Source organism: Rhinichthys klamathensis, unplaced genomic scaffold (genome assembly GCF_029890125.1).
Source record: "Rhinichthys klamathensis goyatoka isolate OS25496 unplaced genomic scaffold, OSU_Roscu_1.1 h1tg000114l_1, whole genome shotgun sequence".
In the NCBI taxonomy this organism is placed as follows: domain Eukaryota; kingdom Metazoa; phylum Chordata; class Actinopteri; order Cypriniformes; family Leuciscidae; genus Rhinichthys; species Rhinichthys klamathensis.
In genome coordinates this window covers 1,612,121-1,638,360 of record NW_026606651.1, presented here as the reverse complement: position 1 = coordinate 1,638,360, position 26,240 = coordinate 1,612,121, and the positions used below count along the sequence as shown (strand labels likewise).

The window sequence follows — 26,240 nt, the reverse complement described above, 5'->3', positions numbered from 1 at the left end:
TGCAGGAGAAGAAGAACAACACTCTTAATTTAGCAATAAAAATGTTTATGTTCATCTAAGTCAATTTTGCATATTAGTCTGGTTGAATTAGATCATTGAATGTCAGAAACAAATCAGTCTGTCTACCCATCCATCTGTCCTATGTCTATCTACACTCTATCTGTCTGTCTGTGAGATGAAATGCATAAAGTATAAAACTCCGAGTTTGCATTTCACTGTTTTTATGCATTTTGAGAAATACTGAATTTGTTTTTGTGCCAGTGAGATATAAATGCCTGCTCACATTTAGTCTAGAACTACAATAACCATCATGTTCACACACAGCGCACACAACGCCTCTGCACTTACTCCCGTTTTCTCTCAACATGGGGACAGGAGAGGTGTAGGTCAACAAATGGGAAAACAAAGTAACTTGCATTATTTATGTTGTAAATTTAAAAGTAATGTGTTACTTTACTCGTTACTTAAAAAAATAATCTGATTATGTAACTCCTGTTACTTGTAATGCATTACCCCCAAACACTGATTGCATTACATATTTTCACCATATATGGCAAGGTAACTTGCAGCTAACCAATTAACAGGTTTTTGTTGTAGTATTTTTACTGTTTTTTTCCCCCCTGTAAAAATTATAAACATTTTTTGGTAACGCTTCCTTTTACAGTCCTGTTACCCATGTACATACTATGTACTTATTATAGTAATTACAATTACTGGGTAATAACTAGGTACTAACCCTGAACCTACCCCTAACCCATGTACTTACCTTATATTAGCCAGTACTTTCTAGGTAAGTACACGTAAGTACTGTACTGTAAAAGGAAGCGTTACCCATTTTTTTTTTACAGTGCTGATATTAAGCTGAAACGCATGTTTTTTGTTTGTTTTTTACCTTTGGGCCGATAGGACACCACTGCCACAGTGAGGTGGATCTCTCCTGGATGGAGGTCTGGAGAGGAGCTGATGGAGTAGTACCGTGGCTGTAGGAGGGGTAGCTGGGTCAAGAGAAGGGTGGAGGGGATCTGGAGGGACGGGAACTCCTCCAACACCTCCACTATAGTGGGGTTATTGTTCCACTTCCACTCCTCATACTCCTGCAAACCCTGAGGAGACACACCGAATGAAGCACATGACATCAACATGATGATGTTCTCAGTAGCTCTGGTTTGGCACATGAGCTCTGGGTGAGTGGCAAACGTTCAAAACATTCTGCAAGCCGTGAACTGACAAGAAGCGAGTAAAAAAAAAAAAAACTGTCAACGTTGTAATTTGCATAAAAGTGTTAGTCATGAGAGTGTAAAACAGAGCCAGAAAGGGCTTTTTCAGATCTCTCTTTTTAAAGAGAGAGTTCTGACACAATGTATTTACCATCATGTCACTCCTAATCTACAGCATGTGATATTTTGAACATAAATTATCAATTAATGTTCTTTTTTATACAATAAAAGGTTTTTTTACTAGAGCTGTCAAGCTACAAAAAAGGGACCAAAAACTTAGTTCATACAAACTCTACCATTATTGCCTTGTTTTTGATAGCAAATAATGAGTTTTAGAAACAGTGTGAGACAGAACTGAACACTGTGATAATTAAACTAGATGCAGAAAACTCAATGGGAAAGACAAGGGTTGTCAGTCATTTTTTATATGAAACTGTTACTTTTATTCAGCAAGGATGCATTAAATATATTACATATTTTTGATCAAATAAATGCAGCTTGGTGAGTATAAGGGTGTATTCACACCTGCCTTGTTTGGTTCGATTGAATCGAACTCTAGTTCGTTTCCCCCCTTGGTGCGGACCTTTTGGGCAGGTGTGAATACAGCAATCGAACTCGGGTGCGGACCAAACAACCGAACCGAGACCCAGCTGAAGAGGTGGTCTCGGTACGGTTCCAAACGAACTCTGGTACGGTTCGTTTACGGTGTGAACATGAACCGACCCAATTGCAAGAAAGCACTGCGCCTTTGAGTTAACAGGCTTCCGTAGTCGGAGATTTTGGCATAATGGTTTGTGTTATTGTTGTTTAATACGCGCTGTCTGGCCACACGATACTGTTGCGTGTCTTTCTGCGCGTCGTGTGTGCATCATTGGAATGGAATGAATGAATGAGTGTGTGCATCAGGACATTCACATACAGAACGTTCTCTTTAGTCTAATCGCGCATAGATGCAAAAAAAGCTTTTGCAGTTCATATAATGTAACGATAGTTACAATACAAGGATGATGCTGCGTTAAACTGGACAAACTTAATCGCAAGCGTTAACATTGACAGCACTTGTTAGCAGAATATACAATAAGAATATCATTATTTGAATGTGTGAACATAGCCCCTCTCTATGAATGAAAACTTTATACCTTATCCGTCTTCTGCGCAGTTTCTTCATATTGCGTTTGTACAGAATAACACAAAATTAGTAAAATAACAAAAATTGCAGTACGAAATATCTCCATGCTGAGCCTTTTTTGCACTTCCTGATTTCCCTACTTGAGAATCCTTGTCCAATGAATGGACGACCTTAGCACACGTGTGGTTTTGTTTACAAATTTTGGTTCACTTGCAAAAAGAGCAGTGTGAAAGCGAACCGTACAAAAAAAACCAACAAAAAAAATTATTTGGTCCGGACCAAAGCGGGTGACCTATCGGACTTTCCTGGTGTGAATACACCCTAAGAGACTTTCTCAAAAACATTCATAAATCTTACCAACCCCAAATCTTCGCTAGTGTATTCCAAATAAATGATATCAAAATATACAGAAGTAAATTGTATGTTTATTTCAGTCAGGCACAGAGACACTGTGGGGAGTTGCCATCCTCATTGACGTGAACCCTTTGTCTTTCTCCTCTGGTTCACTCATTTGAACCAGAATGGATGACTCACTAACTAAGCAGCCATTTTTAGAAACATATCGAAAAATTGTTTCAGTGGGAAGCAATGAAAGAGAAATATTTCCTTGTCTTCATTTTGACACTGAGAGAGCAAGGGGAAAAAAAGGAAGTGGGGAGGAGGGGGTTGATTTTCAGAGGTAATAAGTTATCAAACTGAGAAAATGACTGCCGATTTGAGGCGGAAAAGGCAGGGACACATGTGGAGAGGAGACGTGACGCCTTTTGTCTAATACGGAAGAGTTGTATGAAAATGGGTTTTAGATCATTACTGAGCTTTAGTATTGATGCAAATAAATGTCTTGCATGATAATTAGAGAAGCGCACAAGCGTGTGTGCAGGCATGCGGTGTTTTCTTACCTTGCTGAGCACCTCTAGTCTCTTTCTCTGTTTCTCATTAGTCACTAGAGGAGCAAACTGTTGCAATAGTTGAGGACTAGGAGGGGTGGTTATGTCCAGGAAGTATTTGAAAGCCTGATAGATGGTACAGGGTGGAATACGACTCTCATCCGTCCAGTTGCTTATCACACCTGCAGAAGATGAAGAGGTTCAGATTGGTTAAGAATGCAGATGTGACCAAGTTTATTCATTTAATCCTGATTTAGACTAGCAGCAGACACTTCACACTGAGTACTGCAATACTTAAACGGATAGTTCACCCAAAAAGGAATATTCTGTCATTATTTACCCATGTTGTTCCAAACCTGTATGACTCTTTCTCCATACAGTAAAAATATGAAGGCAACATGCATTGATATCAAGCTCCAAAAATAAAACTATGACGTGTGCACTGTATTTGACCAAAGGTTTGTGTGAGGAAAACACTACAATTTAAGTCTTTATTTGCTGAAAACCTTGCCGCCTTCTGTGGTCTCACTGACGACTAACTTAATGTGACATTCAGATATTCACAAATGCAAATGAGATTTGAGAGTTATGGTGGAGGGGAAAATTTAAGCAAACAATGTCTTAAATTTGAGCTTTTCCCCCCACACATTAAACTATTATATGCCTTCAGAAGGACTTTGAATATAGCGTACAGGTAATTTAGACTTATTTCATGGTGCTTTTTTGAGACCCAAAGCCTTTTCCATTTGTATTCCATAGAAGAAAGAACGTCAAATGGGGTTAGAAGGACATGTGGATGAGTAAATGATGACAGAGTTTTCATTTGTAAGTCTTGATAATGCGTCCAAGGCACCTACTTTTGTTAAAATAACTCTTTTGTGCACAATAATGCAGGCTTCAATGCGAACACATCTGTAATGATTGTCAGATCAAGGAGAAAGAGTTGCAGCAACCTCGTATTCCCTCTGTAAAGGTCACTGGCCAGTTATCAGTCATCCTGACATATTTCTCAACAAGGAAGGGTGAGGAATCTCACTTGAGCTAAGCCTTTTAAAAGACACTGATAAGTAGGTCCTATATGATAGAGATACACATAGTATCTCTTTAACACCTTAAAAAAAGGGGCATCCTTTCATTTCCATGTTATTGTGCCTTATGCATAAACAGAGCAAATGTTTTTTTTTTAAAGAAATATTGCTCTGGATGCTTATTACTGTACTTCAAAGCCATATTAATAGGGACAGTATGAAGATGAAAAGCAAATACATGGGGAATACAAATACAAAAGCAAATACATTTTTAAATAAAAAAAAATTGGCGAAGCCCAAAATGGCTAAACACTAAGCTTTTAATTGTCATAACCTCAAATTATTAGTCAGGAAATGAGCTAAATTTAAGCAAAAGCCATTGACATCAAAAGACAGAATTAAGTTTTTGGCGGAATATGAGAAGTTGTGTGTGGAGTGATGAATCACAATGAAACATTCACATCATAACTACAGAGAAATGATCAAATGATATTTTTCAATAAGTCAATGCTCCTGACAAACTGCAGAGACCACCAAGAAGTGGCTTGAGAAAAAGTCCACCAGGCTCATGTTTATCTGGTCAGAGTCCAGATTTCAACCCTATAGTGAGTATTTGGTCCCACATTAAACTCCAATGAACTGTGATGCATTTTTAACTACTCATGAACTGTTTGAAGCCAAGCCATTAACATTGAGTGGAAAAACAGTGACTCTTCTTCCTGTAAAAAGCGGTCTATAAATTGGGGAAGGCTATTCTGTGCTACAGTTAAAGTTACTTTATCTACAGTATTTGTGCAATTCTTGCTAATTTCCTCGCCAGAGATTTTTGAATCCAATGGTTAAGACCATTTTTTGGCTAAGGTGTGTAGTTCTCTTACGAGAGGTTCTCTCGTATTGCGTAAGCTAGCTTACGCTGCGGGAAAGATTCATCTTTGCTGAGATATTGAAGCCAAAAATTATTTCATAATTTGTATCCATACACAACGCAGTTCCTCTGCGGCAGACCTAGAGCAGGCTAGCTAGCAGCTCATTGGTTCGCTCAGAGAGAACTGCTTAAGCCTATGGGAGAGCGGGGCTGAACCCGCTTCCAATGAGAGGCGCCCGCGCGCTCATTGCGTCATGGCCCGCCAGAATGGGCGTGGCTATGGTGTATATAACAGTCTCTCCCAGGCTTATATGTTGATTCATTTCATCTTCAGCAAGCTGCACGCTTCTGCTGTCCTGAGAAAAGCCGTCGCCGTCGAAAAGGCATCACTCTAGCGAGCTCCCGGACCCTGAAGAAGCCGGCCGTCTTCGCCACCTTCAGCCGCCCTGCAAGCTAGCGCCATCCGACGACTGTATCCTTCTCTATAATATCTAAAAGAGCCGAGCGTCTTTTTAAAGATGTCTCGTTTTTCCTGCGGCTCTTGCCGCGCTCGTCTCGAGGACGGAGACTGCCATGTCATCTGCGCTCTCTGCCTGGGACTCGAGCACGCAGAACTCGCCCTCGCGGATGGAGGATGCGACTTCTGTGAGAGCCTGCCAATGTCGTCCCTGCGGGCACGACTTCTGGCAGCAAAATCCGCTCCCGCGCCGCCTTCCTCTTCGCCGCGTAAGAAAAAACGCCGCTCCCAGAGGCCGCCGGAGCCCCCAGCGGAACAATGCGGGCCGCCGCCGCCGCCTCCCGCTTCCCGCTCTCCCTCCCTGCCCCTGCCGGACATACAGTTGCCGCCGAGTGGCCGCTCTGTCGCTTCCGATGACGCCGCGGAGGAGAAGGACTCCTGTTCACTGCTCGCTTCTGACAGTGAAGAATGGTCATCTCTCGGATCCACGAGAGAATCGGCGGGGATCCGCGCCGGGATAGAGGAGGAACTAATGCGCTTCCTCGCACAGGCCGTCGAACGCCTCGGTCTCGAGTGGTCTCCTCCACCCGAGCAGGCCCCGAACCGGATGGACGGCAGCTTTTTTCATCGGCGCTCGACCCCCGCGTGCAACCGGGCCGCTCCATTCCTGCCTGAACTTCACGCAGAGCTGACGAAGTCCTGGAATGCCCCGCTCTCGGCTAGAAACCGCTCTGATATATCCGCCTCGCTGCGCTCGGTGGACGGAGCCGCCGAGAAAGGCTACTCAGCCATGCCGCCCGTCGAGGACTTGGTCGCCGCACACCTCTGCCCGCCCTCTGCTAGATGGCGCTCTTCCCCCACGCTTCCTTCGAAAGCTTGCAGAGCGACCTCGAGCTTTCATGCTCGCGCCTACGCCGCCGCCGGTCAGGCCGCCGCAGCGCTACATTCAATGTCTGTCCTCCAAGTTTTACAGAGCGATATTCTCCGTGAGTGGGCCGAAGGCGGTAGAAACCCCTCCCCCGCTGTCACGGATCTGAGAAGTGCTACGGACCTCGCCCTCCGCGCCACTAAAGCCGCCGCACAAGCTCTGGGGAGATGCATGGCCAGCCTTTGTGTTGCCGAGAGACACTTATGGCTCACGCTCGCCGACATGGGAGATTCTGAGCGCGCCGCGTTTCTTAACGCGCCCCTCTCCCCGACGGGCCTTTTTGGATCTGCTGTCACGGGAATCGTCGATCGCTTTTCTGAGGTCCAGAAAGCTACTCAGGCGATGAATTTGTCTCTGCCCCGCCGCGCTAGCTCTTCCGCGGGCCGCTCTCGCGAGCCTCCTGCCAGAGCTCCACCACAGCGCCCCCCTCCGCAGACTCAAACAGCCCAGCGCAGACAGGGCGGCCGCCCTCGCTCTCGCTCTGACAGCCGCCGCAGACCGCCGCCCCCACGAGGCCCGCGACCTAAGATCACGCTGAAGCCTGATCATCAGAAGTCTGCCTAGCAAAGTCAAGAAAACGACGGTGCTCTCCCGCTGCGGCCGGACCGCCGTCAAAGCTTCGCCCTCTGCCAGTCCCCGTTATTTCGCCGACTGCTGTAGTGTTGACCGCCACAAACAAGCCGGTGTCCCAGCCCGCTTGCGAGCGACAAAAAGCCGTTTTTACGGCTACCCAGAGAAATCTCAAAAAGAGAAAATTTGCCAGTTGTGTAGAAAACGTGCCCACAATCATGTGCTCACCCATACACACAAGCATAACATACCCCGTGTCTCTATCAGAGCCCCATCACATGAAACGGGCACAGCCCGCTCTAATATCAGAGAACATAAACACGCCCACGAGCTCGTGCGCGTGTCCCCTCTCTGCTCGCTCTGTTTCACGGCCCATAGACTCCTCTCTGAGTGCAAATCCCATTGCCACACACATTCAAAGCGCGCCCACACACTGTGTCCAGCCCGCTATGTGCAGCAATCAGGGCGATATAGCCATTCGGCCACTAGCCGCATGCTCCAAAGCGTGGGAAGCCATTCCAGGCATTTCCCCGTGGGTGCTAAGCATTATAAAGAACGGCTATCTGCTACAGTTTCGCCACCGCCCGCCTTGTGCGCGCGCGGCTCGAATCTACTGTCAGCCCGCTGGCCGCCGGCACGCTCCGCTCAGAAATTGCGACGCTGTTGCAAAAGGGCGCCATAGAGAGAGTCCCACCATCTATGACCGAGTCGGGTTTTACGGCCGTTATTTTCTGGTTCCCAAGAAAGACGGCGGCCTCAGACCGATTTTAGATCTCAGGTCTTTGAACAAAGTGCTCATGAAGAGACCGTTCAAGATGCTCACTACCAGGAAACTCCTCGCGCAGGTGCGTCAGGGGGACTGGTTCATCTCTCTAGACCTGAAAGACGCCTATTTTCAGATCCAGATAAATCCCCGTCACAGGCCATTCTTACGTTTCGCCTTCGAGGGTCATGTTTATCAATACGCCGTTCTCCCGTTCGGCTTATCTCTGGCGCCCCGCACATTTACGAAGTGCATGGATACGGCGCTCGCCCCCCTGCGGAGCCAGGGGCTGCGCATATTGAATTATCTGGACGACTGGCTGATTTTGGCCCAATCACAGACGGAGCTTCTGTCGCACCGCGCAGTTCTCCTCGACCATCTGAAAACGCTGGGCCTCTCTGTCAACTGGACAAAGAGCTCCCTTCAACCCAGTCAATCGATTTCCTTTCTAGGAATAGATTTGAACTCGGTCACGATGACGGCTCGCCTGTCTACACAGCGCGCGCGCAGTGTACAGCGACTGGCCGCCTCGTTTCAGATGGGCACCCGCTCACCTCTGAAAACGTTTCAGAGGATGCTGGGTTACATGGCCTCAGCCTCCGCTGTGCTTCAGCTGGGCCTTCTGCACATGCGTCCGCTTCAGCTTTGGTTAAACAGCCGTGTACCCCACCGCGCGTGGAACACGGGCCGCCAGCTGATCAGAGTTACGCAGACATGTCTCACGGCGCTGCAGCCATGGACAGTAGCAGAATGGTTCCGACAAGGCGTCACGATGGGGACCTTTTCTCGCCGAAAAGTCATCTCGACAGATGCATCCAACACGGGTTGGGGTGCAGTCTGCGAGGGCTCACCGGCCTTCGGCCATTGGTCGACACAGGAAAGCCCCTTACACATAAACTGTCTGGAAATGCTTGCGGTCGAGAACGCGCTTCCGCGCTTCCTCCCGCTCATTCGGGGACACCACGTCCTGATCCGTTCGGACAACATGGCTGTGGTCTCCTATCTCAACCGTCAGGGCGGTGTCAGGTCCAGGAATCTCTTCCTACTGACACACCGCATTTTAGTTTGGTCTCAGAGCCGCCTGCTCTCGCTCAGAGCGACGCATGTGCCGGGCCATCTGAACGACGGCCCAGACATACTGTCCAGGAACCTCATCTCCTCAGGAGAATGGTCCCTGAACACACAAACGGTCCAAATACTGTGGCGGCTATTCGGCAGAGCAGAAGTGGACCTCTTCGCGTCAGAAGAGAACGCTCACTGCCCAATATTTTTCTCAAGGAGCGAGGACGCGCTAGCCCAGGAATGCCCTCGCCGCACGCTCTATGCATTCCCTCCGATCGCTCTGCTACCACAGGTAATTCAGAGGATCAGGGACACACGCCACTCGGTGCTCCTCATAGCCCCGCGTTGGGAGAGTCAGAATTGGGTTCCGGAGCTCACTCAGCTGTCGCAGACAGCCCCGTGGCCCATCCCAGTCAGAGCAGATCTCCTCTCTCAGGCTCGCGGCACGATCTGGCACCCCCATCCACGGCGCTGGGCGCTACATGCATGGGTGATCAACGACTATTCGTTGATTTGCCAGAAGGAGTAAGAAACACTATCATACAGGCTAGAGCACATTCCACGAGAAGGCTCTATGCGTCTAAATGGTCTGTGTTCTCAAAATGGTGCACCGACAAACATCTGGACCCACGGTCATGCGAGGTGCCGTCTTTGCATGTTTTCCTTCAAGAGATGCTGGACAAGGGCAGGTCCCCCTCCACTCTCAAGGTTTACGTGGCAGCCGTCGCGGCGTTCTCTGAACCCCGACGCGCTCAGTCCCTGGGCAAAGACGAGTTAGTCATCCGCTTCCTCAGGGGAGCTAAGAGGATGAACCCTCCGCGCCCCCCTTCGGTTCCTATCTGGGATCTTTCTATAGTTCTCGAAGCTATGAAAGCACCCCCGTTCGAACCGCTCGAGTCTGTGGACCTAAAATACCTCTCGCTCAAAACCGTTTTTCTGACGGCTCTGTCCTCAGTAAAACGCGTGGGGGATCTTCACGCGCTCTCATCCAGCGCCGCGTGTCTCGAGTTTGGTCCGAATGATTCTGTTGTCATTCTCAAACCTAGACATGGCTATGTCCCGAAGGCGATTGGTACCCCGTTCAGGGCTCAGATTATTTCCCTATCGGCTCTGCCTTCATCCGATAGTGAGCGCGACGCCAATCTCCTCTGCCCGGTGCGGGCTCTGAGATTGTACACTACGCGCGCTGCCACGTTCAGACGCGCTGAGCAGCTTTTCGTGTCGTTTGGGGGGGCGCACCAAAGGTCTGGCCGCCTCTAAACAGACACGGTCTAGATGGATAGTGGACGCTATCGCCTCTGCTTACGCATCTAAATGCCTGCCCTACCCTCTGGGCATCAGGGCGCACTCCACTAGAGGCATGGCCTCATCGTGGGCATGGTCCTGTGGAATTTCCATTCATGACATCTGTGTGGCCGCGGGATGGGCCTCCCCGTCCATTTTTGTCAGGTTTTACAACTTGGAAGTTCCCGCCTTGCAGGCAAAATTACTAGCTGTCTAAACGACCAGCTCCCTAAGAAGCTGCATTACTGGGAGTCCCTCACACAACCGGTTCGCCCCTTGTGCTCTCCTTAAATGCTTATACACTTCATGTGCCCGCTCTGCCGGCCTCTTACATGCTTATGTATACACTTCATGTGCCCGCTCTGCCGGCCTCATAATACATTCACTCCACGTTAAAAATCGCCCGGTATCACCCTGGGATTCATGAGTGGATTCATTGCGCGCACGGCGTTGACCAGGTGTTCCCCCAGCGTAAGCTAGCTTACGCAATACGAGAGAACCTTTTGTAAGAGAACGAATCGGTTACCTAACGTAACCTCGGTTCTCTCTAGAAGAGGGAACGAGTATTGCGTTCCCGGCCGTGCTTGCGCTACTAGCGTTTCGCTTCACGCTGAAATAAATCAACATATAAGCCTGGGAGAGACTGTTATATACACCATAGCCACGCCCATTCTGGCGGGCCATGACGCAATGAGCGCGCGGGCGCCTCTCATTGGAAGCGGGTTCAGCCCCGCTCTCCCATAGGCTTAAGCAGTTCTCTCTGAGCGAACCAATGAGCTGCTAGCTAGCCTGCTCTAGGTCTGCCGCAGAGGAACTGCGTTGTGTATGGATACAAATTATGAAATAATTTTTGGCTTCAATATCTCAGCAAAGATGAATCTTTCCCGCAGCGTAAGCTAGCTTACGCAATACTCGTTCCCTCTTCTAGAGAGAACCGAGGTTACGTTAGGTAGCCGATTCGTTTCAATGCAAGACAACTGTAAATTAATCATAAGTTTTCTCAGGCAAGATAAATAACCTTATATGATGAGGAAAAACTTCAACAAAAGAGAACAAACTGAATAAAAACGGCTCAAATGGGGAAATGGGACAGCGCCTCTAGCACAAGAGATGAAACCCTAATAGATATGTGATTGAAAGCACATCATTTAGCATCAAAAAAGTTTTTGATTCAGTAAGATTTGCAACGGAATCAAAAAATATCGTGCCAGCATCAAAACCTTTCCCTGCGGGTAAGTTAATCCCAAAAATTGTCTATCTATTCTAAAGATCTCTGTCATAGATTATAATGAATACAAAGCAAACAAATCCTGCATTCATTCTTTAACATTATATTTAGATATTAAGTTGTCATGTGGTATCAGTATGCAATGTACAATTCAGTATGCAAATGTTACAGTGAGTGTTTACATGCACACTGAACTGATAACTACCAAGGATCAGCTTATTATAAAAACCTAACAATGCAAGAGAGAATTGCATACATTAAATTTTTTTATTCAATTAATTAATTGAGTAAGCCATCATAATGCCAGTAAAGTTGAAGCAAAAGGACTTTTTGTCATTTTTAACTATTTTAAAAGATACATTTACATGCATGCACACTTTACACATGGTCAGGTTAAGCATAATGAGTTTGTGAATGCAAATGTACTGTAAATGATGTCAGCGCATACATTTAGAGGAGTGAATTGTATAATTTATAAACCCTCAGAATATACTACAGGATCTGTTAGGTATCCTGATGGATATAAGTGTTATTGTAAGTGATATGATTGAAAGCTAGCTCACTCTCCAGTAAATGTGACATGATCAGCTCTATGGACCAGGTTACCCTGATCCTTGGCTCATCGTGAACACCAGAACACCTGATGAACACCGTTCGGCAGACAATGGCATATTGAGAAAGCCTTTCCTCTGTGTTCAAAGGGAAAAAAAAACTAACTAATGTTTGATTGGGTGGGCTGGCAGACTTATTTGGACTTGTATGGTTATTTTTTAATGTAGATTCTGTCATTTTCCATTAGATACCAAAGCAGATGTTTGAAAGACAAGTTATTTTGGAAAGTTGAGATGCTTTGAAGCTAGACTGTTATTCTAGAAATGTAATATTATTTGGTTTAGTGTCAGATATTTGCATGTTTTTATTATGAAAAGAAAAAACATATTTGCATCTATTTCATAGTTACCCAATGCTGTGTTTCTTTCCTCTAAGAACTCCACTTTCACAATTTGATTGACAGGTGGTGCATCTTCCAGTTTTTCGATAAGAGTTGTAACTAGATCTTCGTTGTTTCCGGGGAAAACGCCTAAATGGTCACCAGGCAAGTATTTCAGGTTCTCGTGGTTGTTGGCATCAAGACGCACAAATATAGTCGATCGGCTGATAGACAGGAAGTGAGAAAACATTGTAATACGAAACAGTTGTAGTCATTATTTAAGAGATGAAAAAATATATATTCATTCATACACAAAGAGCAATTCGCTAAGCTTTTGCTAGAATAGGCTGAAATGAAGTGAAATTGCAAAGCATTTTATCTGCCATTTTTCTTCAAATAAATGGTTACATTTTACAGTAACATGATTAACAACTCAAGGCGTTCTAGGCCTTGAGATTTCCCTCTATTTCCTTGAAGGAAATGTGGTTTTCTTATTGATTTTCTGGGTTTAATAAACGATTGCAATAATAAAGCAATAGCATTACATTCTTTTGAAAAACTTAGTTTGAACCTATCCAAACACACCAATCCTCAATAGATTTATATAATAGAAAAAGAGCAAAAGCCTCTCAGAAAATATGGCAGATGGCAACAATTGCTGAGGAAGGATTGGAAACCAATTTAAGGCAAAACTCAGTCAAGGGTAATGTGAAAGACTCTCATGACAATGTAATTCTGAGAAATTTCAAAAATGGACAGAACATTAGCAAATACATACTTGGATCTGGCACTTTGTAGGTTCTGTCTCAGCAGAAATTTGGCCCCGTAAACTTTCTTCTTATGGATGCTGTAAAGCGCTGAGAGTGGATACAAAAACCAATCAACAGTTAAAAACGTGCTGCGTGAAATTAAGTCTATACAAAAGTCTGAATCAAAAGGCACAAAATCTAAATCATTGCTGTAAAACTCGTGATGGAGCCGACCTGCCCATTTCGAGATCATTTCGAGGACTTTAGATGCAATAGTAAAAAAGTCTGTGACATAGGAAATCATATCTGGAAGCCCTAAATGCATTCTTTACACTTTCATCAATTGAATAAGGAAGTGTTTACAATCCTCTGGGTGATGCTAACACGGCGCTGAGATAATCCGTATCAAGCTAATGAGCCACTAAAATGGCAGTCCCTTCAAGAGTCAGTTGGCATGCGTCATAAATTTTGAGGCAAATAAAAAGAGCTTTGCCATTCACAGGGGAAGACTTTAAGTATCATTTAATTTGATAAAAGCTTATTGGCTTTCTGAAATGAGTCATTCCTTAATAAATGGAAGGTACTAGAGCAGCAACGTACCTTGCGTTAGTGTCGGTGCCTCCACCGTGTATGTCATCCGGAACTTGCTTTTCTTCCAGCTGCGATCGTTACAATTCAATGAATCGTTCGCTTTCTCGATATTAACATCGTCGCCGACACAGAAAACGTCACATGCCGCCTGGGACAAAAAGGATTAAAACGGATCAATTCTTGGCAACTTTTTATGATGTATCATGAGCTAAACCATATGTACAAGTGCAGTGCAAGAAATATACACTTATATTATTATTTTGACATTTTTAAACCTGAAAAAAGATTTACAAAGCATTAAAATCTAAATTTAATGGTTCTTATTTAACCCTGTAAAGCCTGACATATGAAAGTAAAAAATAAAAATTCCATAAAACAAAGCTTGCATGTGTGTTTTTTGTGGAGTATCATATTTAATGCATCATTTTATTTATGGTTCATATAGTATGATATAGGAGAATATGGAGTTCACTTTCAAGGAAAAAAACAACTCAATTTTATTCAGAAGCCCAAACCCAGCAAAAATATTCAATTTAGTGCAGTTGTGGATATTTATACGGGCAAAAAGTAGAATGAATACTTTATACTAAAAGGTCTTTCTAACATAAAGTTAATTATAAAACGTAATATTCAACAATATTATTGATCTAAATGTACTAAAGCTGTTGTATGAACTTTTATTTTTGCAGAACTTCTAAATAGATGAAAAGTTGTAATAATTGATGATCTAATAATTTTCCTGTTTATCACTATAAAGCTGCTTTGAAACAATCTGTACTGTATAAAGCGCTATAGAAATGAAGGTGACTCTACTTAAAGTATCTATCAATCAGAGTGCAGAAGGTATGCAAGTAAACAGGTTTTTAATAAAAGCTGATCATGTTAATCATGGAGGGCTTAGAAATGTGCGTATTAAATATAATACAGTAGCCTTTATATGGCTAAGTAAAAAATGAATATGACTGAATCAACCGGACAACTAAATAGATCTTTGAAAGAATAACTGGCCCCCACATTTTTGCCATTATTTACTTTTGTTACAAAACTGTATGCTGAACAAAATTATTATTATATTTTTTTTTTCTTCAAATAAACAATTATTGATTGTAAAGCACCCTAAAAGTAAAGTAGTCTATACTACTTTACTAGAATGTCATACATTTTGGGTTGTTCCTCACACAAAGCTGTTGTAAGTAATTATTTAATGAAAACTTTAATGTAACAACTCTTCAGTGTAGTTAATTTTTTTTTGTCAAAAGCAACGAAAAACAAACACAAACAATACATGCAAGGTAGTGACTGCAGCCCACAGTTTGCTTAGGGCAGTACCTTGAAGACCTTCTTGGCCCATGTTCTGAAGGATTCCTCTTGGCCGCAGAGTTCGTCTCCCTCTCCCATGCGCATAATTCGTTCCCCACCAAGCTCTTCGAACAGCGTGTCCACTGCGTGGGCAAACGCACAGAAATGTGGGTATGCCCGAGAGCCAAGGCCAAACACAGAGAATCTGTATGGGAGAAACGGAGTGTTAAAAAAACACTTGAAGCACAAGAACACAAACAACAACAATAGCGCACACACACACACAAAAAGACACACCATATATACAAAAACAAGTGTATTATAAGAGTGGGATGGTTGTGGACATCAGGCCAAAGGCTGTGAGCTTTGATCCTGAAACTATGAAAACAGGATGAAATTCAAGGCTAGAGTGGATGTTATGTTACGCAAGCATGTGCACACACATGCAAAGACATGCAAAAAGTGTGAAATTTCTTTTGATTGCTTTATGGAATTTCTTTTCAAAACTAAATTTCTTTTATGCTTTTTCTATTTTAGTTTTGAAGAAACTGATGAATTTAAATTAAGTGACAGACATATACAGTATATATATATATATATATATATATATAAAGGCCACAAAAAAATATATATACATTTTTTTGGCCTATTTTTTTTTATATATATGTTAGATATTATGCGTTAGATAAATATGCCACAAAGCAATTATTATTATTTTTTTTTGCATTAAAAAACACAATGAAGCATATTTCCCAAGAGAAAAATACAAAAGAAACTATCGGAAAATAAGTATATTCATTTTATGAAATGTAGGCCTGTTTTAGGACCATTAAGAATTTTTGCTCTGCAACATTTTCCCTTAATAACGTAATAATTTGTGTAAATGATTAATTTTTTTATTATCAATTAAAGAATAAAAGTACAATAAAAATTCTCATGATCAATAAATACTTAAATACAATTTAAAAATCTAGAATTATTTTTTACATTTCAGTAATGAGAATGTAATAGTGCTTAATTGGGCTTTTTAATGCACAAATATATTTTTTAATTTGCATTGCGTAATTCATCTAACATTCTAAAAAGCCTAAACAAATATTAAAATATGTCAGTGCCATTGATTTGTCTCAGAAAGATGCTTTGCATCTCAAGGCACATTTATAAAAGCTACTTAAATGTCGTAATTTAACTAAGGTCTAATCCTGGCTTAATCTAAACCCTGTCTGTGAAACCAGGCCTAAATGTTTTTCTAAAGTACAGTATACACATCAAATCTACACAAATTCACTTACACATACAGGCACCACAGTACCTGACATTAGCAAGTGGTCCAGTGCTCTCAAAGTTGGCTTTGGTTTCAGGTTCGTCACTGGAGGATTTGCGGTTATCAGAATATGAAGAAACGCTGTTAAAACGCACTTTGTACGTCCTGAGAGAGAGAGAGAAAGAGAGATTTCTTTGTGCATTTATGTGAATGGTTTGATTGTATAGAGAAGAAATGCATGTTATGCGTAAATATGTATGTCTGGTGCATATATGTTAGACTTGGTGTAGGTGTGTGAACTGAAACACTGAAAAAAATTTATTATAGGAAAGCAGATTGGTGGGAGGATGCGAAGAAAATCACTCGCTTGCGTCTCCACTCGCGCACACACACACACACACACACACACACACACACACACACACACACACACACAGACTCACTTTCTGTCCTCTACGCTGGTGGTGGGATGTCTCATCTCCATCAGAGCCGCACCAAATTTCTGTAGCACGGAAAAGGGGAGAAAGAGAAACAGGAGAGAAGTTACTGGCCCTTCCCACGCATGTTCACAATCACAAACTCAACCAGGACCTGCCAGCATACTGCAGGTTCTCCACTGTACGGTGTATGTGTGAAGTCCTTTATCATCATGATGAGCACATTCTGTTGTGTTGTGAAGTGTTGACAATTTGATTCAAAGCAGAAGAAAATGATTGATGTGCTCAGTGAAACACTAGCGCAATAAAGCAAACTTGGACTTTAATAACTCACCTCTCCATTTTCAGGAGGGTCCCCATTGCCGAACGTGCTTGTCACCACTAAAACAAGAGTTTCGTGTTCCAAGTCGACTGTGTCATATTCATCCATGGACGTCACCTGCAGGATCATATCATACCGCATTATACACATCACACAATGCTGCTTAAATGTACACTACCAGTCAAAGTTTTGGATCAGTAAGATTTTTAAAGAAGTCTCTTCTGCTCACCAAGGCTGCATTTATTTGATAAAAAAAAATAAACAGTAATATTGTGAAATATTATTCCAATGTAAAACATTCTTTGTTGAATAGAAAGTTCAAAAGAACAGCATTTATCTGAAATAGAAATCATCATATTAGATTGATATCTGAAGGATCATGTGACACTGAAGACTGTGAGTAATGATGCTGAGAATTCAGCTTTGATCACAGGAATAAATTACACTTTACTATATATATTCACATAGAAAATAGCAATTTTTTACATTGGAATAATATTTCACAATATTACTGTGTTTTTTTGTTGTTGTATTTTTAAGTTAAAAAAGAATGCAGCCTTGGTGAGCAGAGACTTCTTTTAAAAACATCACAAATCTTACCAATCCAAAACTTTTGACTGGTAGTGTACATGATATCATGACCTCAGTAAACATCATTAACATCTCATAAACATCTACTTTTCATGACAGACATGAGAGAGAGGAGAGACATTACAGTAACACTTTACAAGGTCACACTTGTATTTAACTGCATTATTTAACATGAGCTAACAATTAAAAAGTGCAACAAATTACATTGGGGAGAGTCAGGGTTGTCAGCAATCATGTAATCTAGTTACTAATACGGTTTGTGAGAACATACATAATGCTTCCTCCACTAGACATGCCCATTTTGATGTGATTGGTTTTTCTGTCTCATTTGTAAGCCAGGAGCAAAAGTTTGGCTATTAGATCAGCGTTTCGGAGAGATTTTAGGCAAAGTTTTCGAGTGTGAAAAATCACACAATGTGCATCAAGAATGGGAGGCACGTTATCTCTTGATCCTGACGTACTGCCAAAAGGGGTGTAGCGGTAATGAACAGTTCGTACGGCGCCTAACGAGCAGCTAATGCGCCATGATACAATTAACCGAGTCGACGCATCAGTGCGTGTGGCAGGGCAAACGCCTTCAGGACATGCAGAAAGAGAGAGAAGCCTTATGTCTGCGTCATCTGCATGTAAATCACGTAATAACAAGCGCACATGAACAAGATTGATTATTCTGCTAGATTATAAAAATAACTTTGCATTTAAATGCTATCCCAAGGCGAAAGACTTGGACTCAATACGCTCGTTTTAGATGTCACAAAGCTTGGAGTGTAACGTGATCTTAACTTTACCTACAGATCAATGCCTGGGTGCAATGACTCTTGACATTTTATGGCACTGGAGCAAAAGAAATTGTGGCAAATGACATTTGCGTAAGCTCTCGCATGGCACGCTTTGGTGTGAAAATGGCTCTCTCGCTCTTTTTTTTGATTTTGGTTGTGAAACTAAGGGGATATGTGGATATACATGTCTTGTGTCAATATTCTTTGTCATTTTGTTTACATTAGGGGTGGGCGATATGAGCAAAAATTCATATCACGATATTTTTCACTGTCCGGACGATATCGATATTATATTGTGATATGAGGAAAAAAAAATTTGGAATCACATTTTAGTACACCTTAGTTAAATTACAGGCACAATATGTATTTTAACCCTATAACTAGAAAAAGGTGAGGGATTTAATTGGACATAGACCTGAAAAATCTCAAAAAGTGCAAACATGTATTCAGGTAGGCCTGAATTCACTTGTTATCTCTTTCCACTTTTTATTTTGCGGGGGTCAAATAATTCCTTTGTTAATAATTCGTAAGATGAGTAACACTGGAGTTTGGTTTATTGAATACGTTATAATCAATAAATATGAAATGGTGTGATTTCAGAGAGGTTTGACACTTAGGCCTAATTGAAGACAACATTATGTTAACCGAGAAGTTTTTGTATACTGACCAAAAGAGATCATTTAATTGTTGTTTTTATTTATATTGTTGTCCATTTATCGAACTTCCATACCTCTTATATAGTAATTATTAGGGGTGTAACGATACACGTATTCGTATTGAACCGTTCGGTACGAGGCTTTCGGTTCGGTTTTCGGTACGCATTTTTGAACCGAACCATTGGTTGGACCATTTTTCCTGCCGACCAAAATTTCGTTATTTCAAATGAAGGCGCGTCACGCGTGGCAAGCGCGCTCATAATGTGCGTGACCACAACATTGCCCAACATCAAATGGCAAATGTAATGTAAGCGGAACGAAACCACTCGTTATTGTGTGGTTGAAGGACCGTTTATCAGTTTGGACAAATACAGCGCGAGCCGATCTTAATCATCAGCACTGTTAGGCCTACTACACAGCCAAATCCAGTAAAGAAAGCATTTGAATTCGCCACTGAAGTAATAACATCGCTGCAAGATCTAGTGAGAAACATTCGCATTTCTCCGTTATTAACGGATCAAACAGCGCTGACGTGGAAACCAGGAAGAAACATTGTGCCATGAATGAACTATCCAGTGTCCACAGATCAGCAACATTCACCATGGGTTTACTGTAGTAACACTACTAACTGTAACCATGGAAGTTTGGCAGGAATAGTAGGCTATAATGCTTTCAAGTAACATCACGTCGGTTTTATTTTGACATTATGAATACAATTGCTGCCCTCAAATGTTAATCTGAACTAAAATAAACCTGTTTATAACTACTACAATATTACATTTAATTTTGTCCAAGGAGCTGTTTTGTTTTATAAGCTCCTAAGAAAAGTCAAGTATAGCTCCATCATTGCTCAAAGTTAAAAAATATCATACTTTATGATGTTAGTTTTAATAAAAATATAATTAAAAAGATTAAATCAAGGAAATTTCTCTGGCATTTCTTTCTTTTTGCTGTATCGGAAACGTACCGAATCGTACCGAACCGAACCGTGACACAAGTGTATCGTATCGAACCGAACCGTGAATTTTGTGAACCGTTACACCCCTAGTAATTATATATTACTATGTATCAATTTACTAATGCTCGGACACACGCGGTCTCTCTCGCTGTCGCTCGCGGAGTTCGCACCGCCACGAATTAGTCTGTGTGTGGTGGGAAACACTGGACTGTTACCATGCTCTCAGTGTTTGATTATTAATGCCTGTGCATCACGCGAGTTGGACACAAGAGGAAAAGGTTAAAGGATTAGTTCACTTTTAAAAAAACTTTTGCTGATAATTTACTCACCCCCATGTCATCCAAGATGTCCATGTCTTTCTTTCTTCAGTCGAAAAGAAATTAAGATTTTGGATGAAAACATTCCAGGATTTTTCTCCATATAATGCACTTTGCTGGGCACCAAACGGTCCAAGGTCCAAATGACAGTTTCAGTGCAAACTGCAAACTGTTCAAAGGGCTTTAAACGATTCCAGACGATGAATAAGGGTCTTATCAAGCGAAACGATCGGTCATTTAAAAAATAAATAACAAAGTTTAAGTTTAATAATGTCAAATGCCCGCCTTGCTCTGTTCTGTGTGACTCTCCTGTTCGAACTCGTTCATCAAAATGAACAAATCTTTTTTCGAGTCATTTGGTTCATTTAATGAACGAAATGAACGAATTGACTCGGAAAAAGATTTGTTCATTTTGATGAACGAGTTCGAACAGGAGAGTCACACAGAACAGAGCAAGGCGAGCATTTGAGCTTATAAAACTTAAACTTTGTTATTTCTTTTTTAAATGAGCGATCGTTTCACTTGATAAGACCCTTATTCATTGTCTGGTGTCGTTTAAAGCCCTTTGAACAGTTTGCAGTTTGCACTGAAACTGTCATTTGGACCTTGGACCGTTTGGTGCCCAGCAAAGTGCATTATATGGAGAAAAATCCTGGAATGTTTTCATCCAAAATCTTAATTTCTTTTCGACTGAAGAAAGAAAGACATGGACATCTTGGATGACATGGGGGTGAGTAAATTATCAGCAAAAGTTTTTTTTAAGTGAACTAATCCTTTAAGTTCAGCCTCGATTTTGTATCGTCATTGGTAGTGTTAAAGGTTGTAAAGAGTACCAAATTGAACAAAACAATATAATTGCAAAAAAAAATAATTTATGAATATCTAACGGTATTCTCGGTATCGCAAAATCCATATCATGGTACAACATAATACCGGTAGTCACTTTCATACCGGTATAGCGCCCACCCCTAGTTTACATCAATGTTTACGAGCAAATCCACTGGAGGCATTGATCTTGGATGAATGGGAATTTTAAGATGTCAATCTATTATGTGCGGTTCAATAAGCCCGTCATTCTTACCTTGGCATCAAACGCGTGCTTGAAAATCTCACAGAGCGTTTTTGCATAGTCCTGCGATTTCCCAGTTTCTGTGGCGAACAAGATGGTGGCTTTGACTCTCTTGGCCATGGCCTGCCCCATGAGTTTGGCGGAGAATTTCACAGCCCTGCAAGTCGCACACAAACATGTCAGTCGCAGATATGTCAATATCAATATGTCATTGCTGCATATACCGCTTTATGCAATATAGATTATTTCAAAGCAGCTTCACAAGAGTAAACAAGAAAATAACAGAATCAATGACGCAAACTTAATCAGATATGAGAAATTCTAATTCTGACGTAAACCATCAAATTAATTTTTAAAAAGTGTAATTAAAACCAGCTCTAAAAAGACAATAGCGTCGTTATTCAGATTGAGTAAGTTCAATGTTGCTTCAAATCAGTTCAAAACGGTGTCCGTGTTGCAAAATTCATCAATTATGAAAGATTATAAGCTCTACATAAGGCAATAGTGTCATCATCAAGCTCAATTCAGGTTAGAGTTAGTTTTGTTCTCATTCAATAGTGTCAGTGCAGTCAAATCGATAATATTCCTGAATATTCCGTGTCTTTTTCCTGGGTTACGGGTTATAATATCAGCAAGGATGAATTGTTGCACTAAAAATCTCATCGATTGTGACAATGTGCATCGCAATTCCTGAATATTATCTCTTAGCGAGAGTTTAACACACTGACAGACCCTTTCCCCTCATTTCCAAGACCACACAATCCCATAAACGTAGCTACTTATATCCAGCGGGCAATTACTGTAATAGCACAGAGGCTGAACGTTAAAGAGACGCTGAAGGAAACCTGATTACACCCGAGTGTGATTCAGTGAGTTAAACTCTCACAATTCTCAGCCATTCCAGCATTATCGTGAGGAAAATACACTGGAAAGCACTCTTAAAAAGCCATTAACACAAACACTTGCTGAAATTCCCGAGCTATGGGTAAAACATATAATAACAGGTTGGCAAAGGTTTGGAGCGCTGCAGATGGCCGACCTCGGACACTTTGCACTCAAGACAAACACAAACTGTGCGTAGGTCTTGAGCCCTTCACCCACTCACTTGGCAAGTTTCTTGAATCCAATCGTTCTTTTCTTCGTGGGTGTTCCATTCACTCCTTTCCACACGTGAGTGTTCCATGGGTCAGACTGAAGAGAGAGAGAGAGAGAGAGAGAGAGAGAGAGAGAGAGAGAGAGAGAGAGAGAGAGAGAGAGAGAGAGAGACAGACAGAGACAGAGACAGAGACAGAGACAGAGACAGAGACAGAGACAGAGACAGAGACAGAGACAGAGACAGAGACAGAGACAGAGACAGAGAGAGAGAGAGAGAGAGAGAGAGAGAGAGAGAGAGAGAGAGAGAGAGAGAGAGAGAGAGAGAGAGAGAGAGAGAGAGAGAGAGAGAGAGAGAGAGAGAGAGAGCTCTTAGAGCAGCAGAGCTCTTTTCAATTATGAGCACAACAGGCTAATTGTGAAAAGTGATTGTAATACAAGAAAAGAATCACAAAACCCGGAAACACGTTCGTATTTTTCAATGGCTGGTTTCAATCATCAATGGGTTATTTTTAATGGGTTTTTGGTTAAATGGCTGAATAAGGTCTGTGGTTCAAACAAACAAGATATTTTCACATTTATTCCACAACATAAAATACATCAGTAATACCCCACTCATGATTTTTTTAAGCTTTTATGTGTCTTGCAAACAAGTGGCTAAATGGGACAGAGGTTGGCGAGACCTTAAACATCATCACGCCGAACAGGTAAACTCATCTACTCACTAGTCCACTATTACAGCCTTATTGTGTTTATACTCGCAGTCTTGCAAACTATTCTAACTCAAACTTTCCAAGATGTCGATTTTAAACAAAGATTGAAAGATTTGTCGGAAGCTTAGTGGTGGTGACGTTGAAGTCATGTGACAGTAGTGTAGTTTGTTTATAGCACAACATTAGCTTTTTACATCTGCCGATTTTAACTGTCACCTGCCCGTATACAGGCAACCTAAATTTACTTCACTATATTACTATTAAATCCTAATCTAGTCATGACAAACTATATATCGTTGGAAAGGTCCAAGACTCCTTAATAGATATTTTAGTGCTGTTTTTTTCTTACAAATTATGTATGAACAGTAATATATGAACTTATGACAAGAGTGCGCCTCAAAAAATCGACGTCATTACAGGAGTTTCTGACCTTTGTCACAAAAAGTTGACGCACACACTTTTAATAATTGAAACTTTGGTTTTTAATGCTAAAAGTTCATAATAAAACATAATCTAGTATTTGTCAATAAAAAAAGATAAAATTATATTTTAAAAAGTAAAGTAAAAAGTCCTCTAAAAAGTATAATATATATTATATATATATATAATTTTTTATTATTATTATATCACATATTTTAGTAGTTATCATAAATTAGGTATCATTTGAAAGCTTACGAACTCAGAATTCATCCTGTGAAAACCGTTTTGAAATTGGAGGATGTGTTACCATAGAAACGTTTTTTTTTTTTATTAGGCCCCTCCCCTTTTGGGGATCATCTTTCATAATTTATTATCAAAAATGTTCTAATCTTGACAAAACACATATTGTCAGAAAGGTCTGAGTCTCAAGGTTCCATATTTAGTGACAGAAGTGATATTTGGATAGAAATGTATTAATTTGTTATGGCAGAATGCATACAATTAAATTCAATGGAATGCAATGGCACCCGGTGGGTATTTTTGGTATTACGCCTAAACAAAATCTCATGGGAACTTCAATGTTTGTGATATCAACTTCAAATTTGGAACACAACTTGGTTAGATATATGGCTTTGACTTTCTGTCATTTTTAGGCTGAAACCTATATTAATTTATTTATTTATTTTTTATAAAAGAAAAATATATATTTTATTATATTTTCATAACAATAAACTTAAACAACTTTTAAATCATTTAATTCTATAAATTTATTCCACTTCAGCAATAATCTGCCAAGAGTCTTCTTTTAAAAGAGACCAACCGTAAGTCTTTAGTACAAAGGCTTCATGAATTACAACCGTTTAAGTTTGGGTAGTGCATTTTCACGTCAACGCTCAAAAAGGGGGGTGACAGCTAAAGGGTTAAAATTCATAAAAGTTGTTAATTTGTGAAGATTATCTTGATGAACAGAATGTGTAAGAATCATAAACGTTTGATTTAAACGTCGGTTTTACCGTATCAATTCGAGCCTGAGTCAGTGCATGCAAAGTGGATTTGCTTTCGCATCGCAGAAAACAGCGTCTTCCTCACGTCGACAACACAAAGCAAACTCTACCAGGCCTCAGCTACAACTACAGTGTTTGAGGGTCACGGGCAGCCAATGAAAACCATAGGCTGGCATTATGCAAATATGTTACAAACCTACGTAGGTTCGAGCACGAAGTAAGACTAGAATTACTGATGACTCGTATCAGGCAGTTCGGAATCGGTTCTTTCTTTTGCAGACATTTTACATTCACAAATATCTATATTACTCGCTACATGAAAGGTGATATCTAAAATAGGGTGCAATTTAATGCTTATGTTATGTATGATTTTACAAACAAACAATCAAAATATTGCTATGACTTCAACTTAAACTGGACAAAATACTTACCTGGTATTCAAAGGAAGGTGTTAGGCGATAGTTGAGCATTTCCTGATGGAAAACGGGTGTAATGCTGCCTGACATGGGTGGCACTATCCAAACCCAGTCACCCGGGCAGCCTCCCCTCACTCTGTACTCATTCTCCATGTGCTTCATGAAGGACTCAGTGGCCGAGTGATGGTCTACTATGGTAACCTTTGACATCTATAAAAGGAAAAAATGAAAAGAGTGAGGCTGCTTACATCCTGGCTGGGAAAAAAAACTGCTCTGAAAAGGCTAAAATTCAGCTTGTGAAGCTTCTGCAATGACTTCAGCTGAATAATGGCACTATTGTGTTTTTAGAGCTGCTTTATAGCAGAATTGAACTCGTATTACTGATCATTATTTTCATGTCTATCAATGCAAAGCTGCTTAGAAACAATCTGTATTGTATTAAGTGCTATGTAAATAAAGGTGACTTGACTTGAATCAACCAGTATGGTATTTCTGTTTAAAGGGATACTCCACTTTTTTGGGAAATAGGCTCATTTTTACAACTCCCCCAGAGTTAAACTGTTGAGTTTTACCGTTTTTGAATCCATTCAGCCGATCTCCGGTTCTGGCGGTACCACTTTTAGCATAGCTTAGCATACATCATTGAAGTGGACAAGACCATTAGCATTTCTAAATAAAAAAATGACCAAAGAGTTTCGATATTTTTCCTATTTAAAACTTGACTCTTCTGTAGTTACATCGTGCACTAAGACCAACGGAAAATGTAAAGTTGCGATTTTCTAGGCTGATATGGCTAGGAACTATACTCTCAAACCTGCGTAATAATCAAGAAACTTTACTCCCGTACCATGAGAGCAGCAGGCGTAATGATATGACGCAGCGCCTGAAAATAGTTCCGTTGTGTTGACGGAAGGTAGCCTATTTTCAGGCGCTGTGTTTCTGTTTTTTTAGAAATGCTAATGGTCTTGTCCACTTCAATGATGTATGCTAAGCTATGCTAAAAGTGGTACCGCCAGAACCGGAGATCGGCTGAATGGATTCAAAAACGGTAAAACTCAACAGTTTAACTCTGGGGGAGTTGTAAAATGAGCCTATTTCCAAAAAAAGTGGAGTATCCCTTTAAGATGGTAATCTAATCTCATGCAAAAACACAACATAATGCTGACCAACAATGTAAATAATGAAAAATAAAAGAGGTACATGTTAGATTTTGG

The 26,240-nt window shown here is 41.3% G+C and overlaps 1 protein-coding gene across 4 annotated transcripts in view; it reads right to left on the bottom strand.

Annotated features, from left to right (window-relative positions):
- The window catches only part of nos1 (nitric oxide synthase 1 (neuronal)), a 68,659-nt gene that overhangs the window by 6,000 nt on the left and 36,419 nt on the right, over positions 1–26,240 (bottom strand). For all 4 annotated transcript variants that reach the window (XM_056254742.1, XM_056254743.1, XM_056254744.1 and 1 more), the window contains exons 12-23: positions 25,042–25,236; positions 22,487–22,572; positions 21,394–21,538; positions 17,024–17,128; positions 16,696–16,754; positions 16,301–16,417; positions 15,019–15,193; positions 13,699–13,837; positions 13,128–13,206; positions 12,380–12,573; positions 3,246–3,415; positions 893–1,103 (exon numbers count right to left, since the gene is read on the bottom strand). In XM_056254742.1, the coding sequence (XP_056110717.1) occupies positions 893–1,103; positions 3,246–3,415; positions 12,380–12,573; positions 13,128–13,206; positions 13,699–13,837; positions 15,019–15,193; positions 16,301–16,417; positions 16,696–16,754; positions 17,024–17,128; positions 21,394–21,538; positions 22,487–22,572; positions 25,042–25,236 (1,675 nt within the window). The remainder of the gene's footprint in view (positions 1–892; positions 1,104–3,245; positions 3,416–12,379; positions 12,574–13,127; positions 13,207–13,698; positions 13,838–15,018; positions 15,194–16,300; positions 16,418–16,695; positions 16,755–17,023; positions 17,129–21,393; positions 21,539–22,486; positions 22,573–25,041; positions 25,237–26,240) is intronic.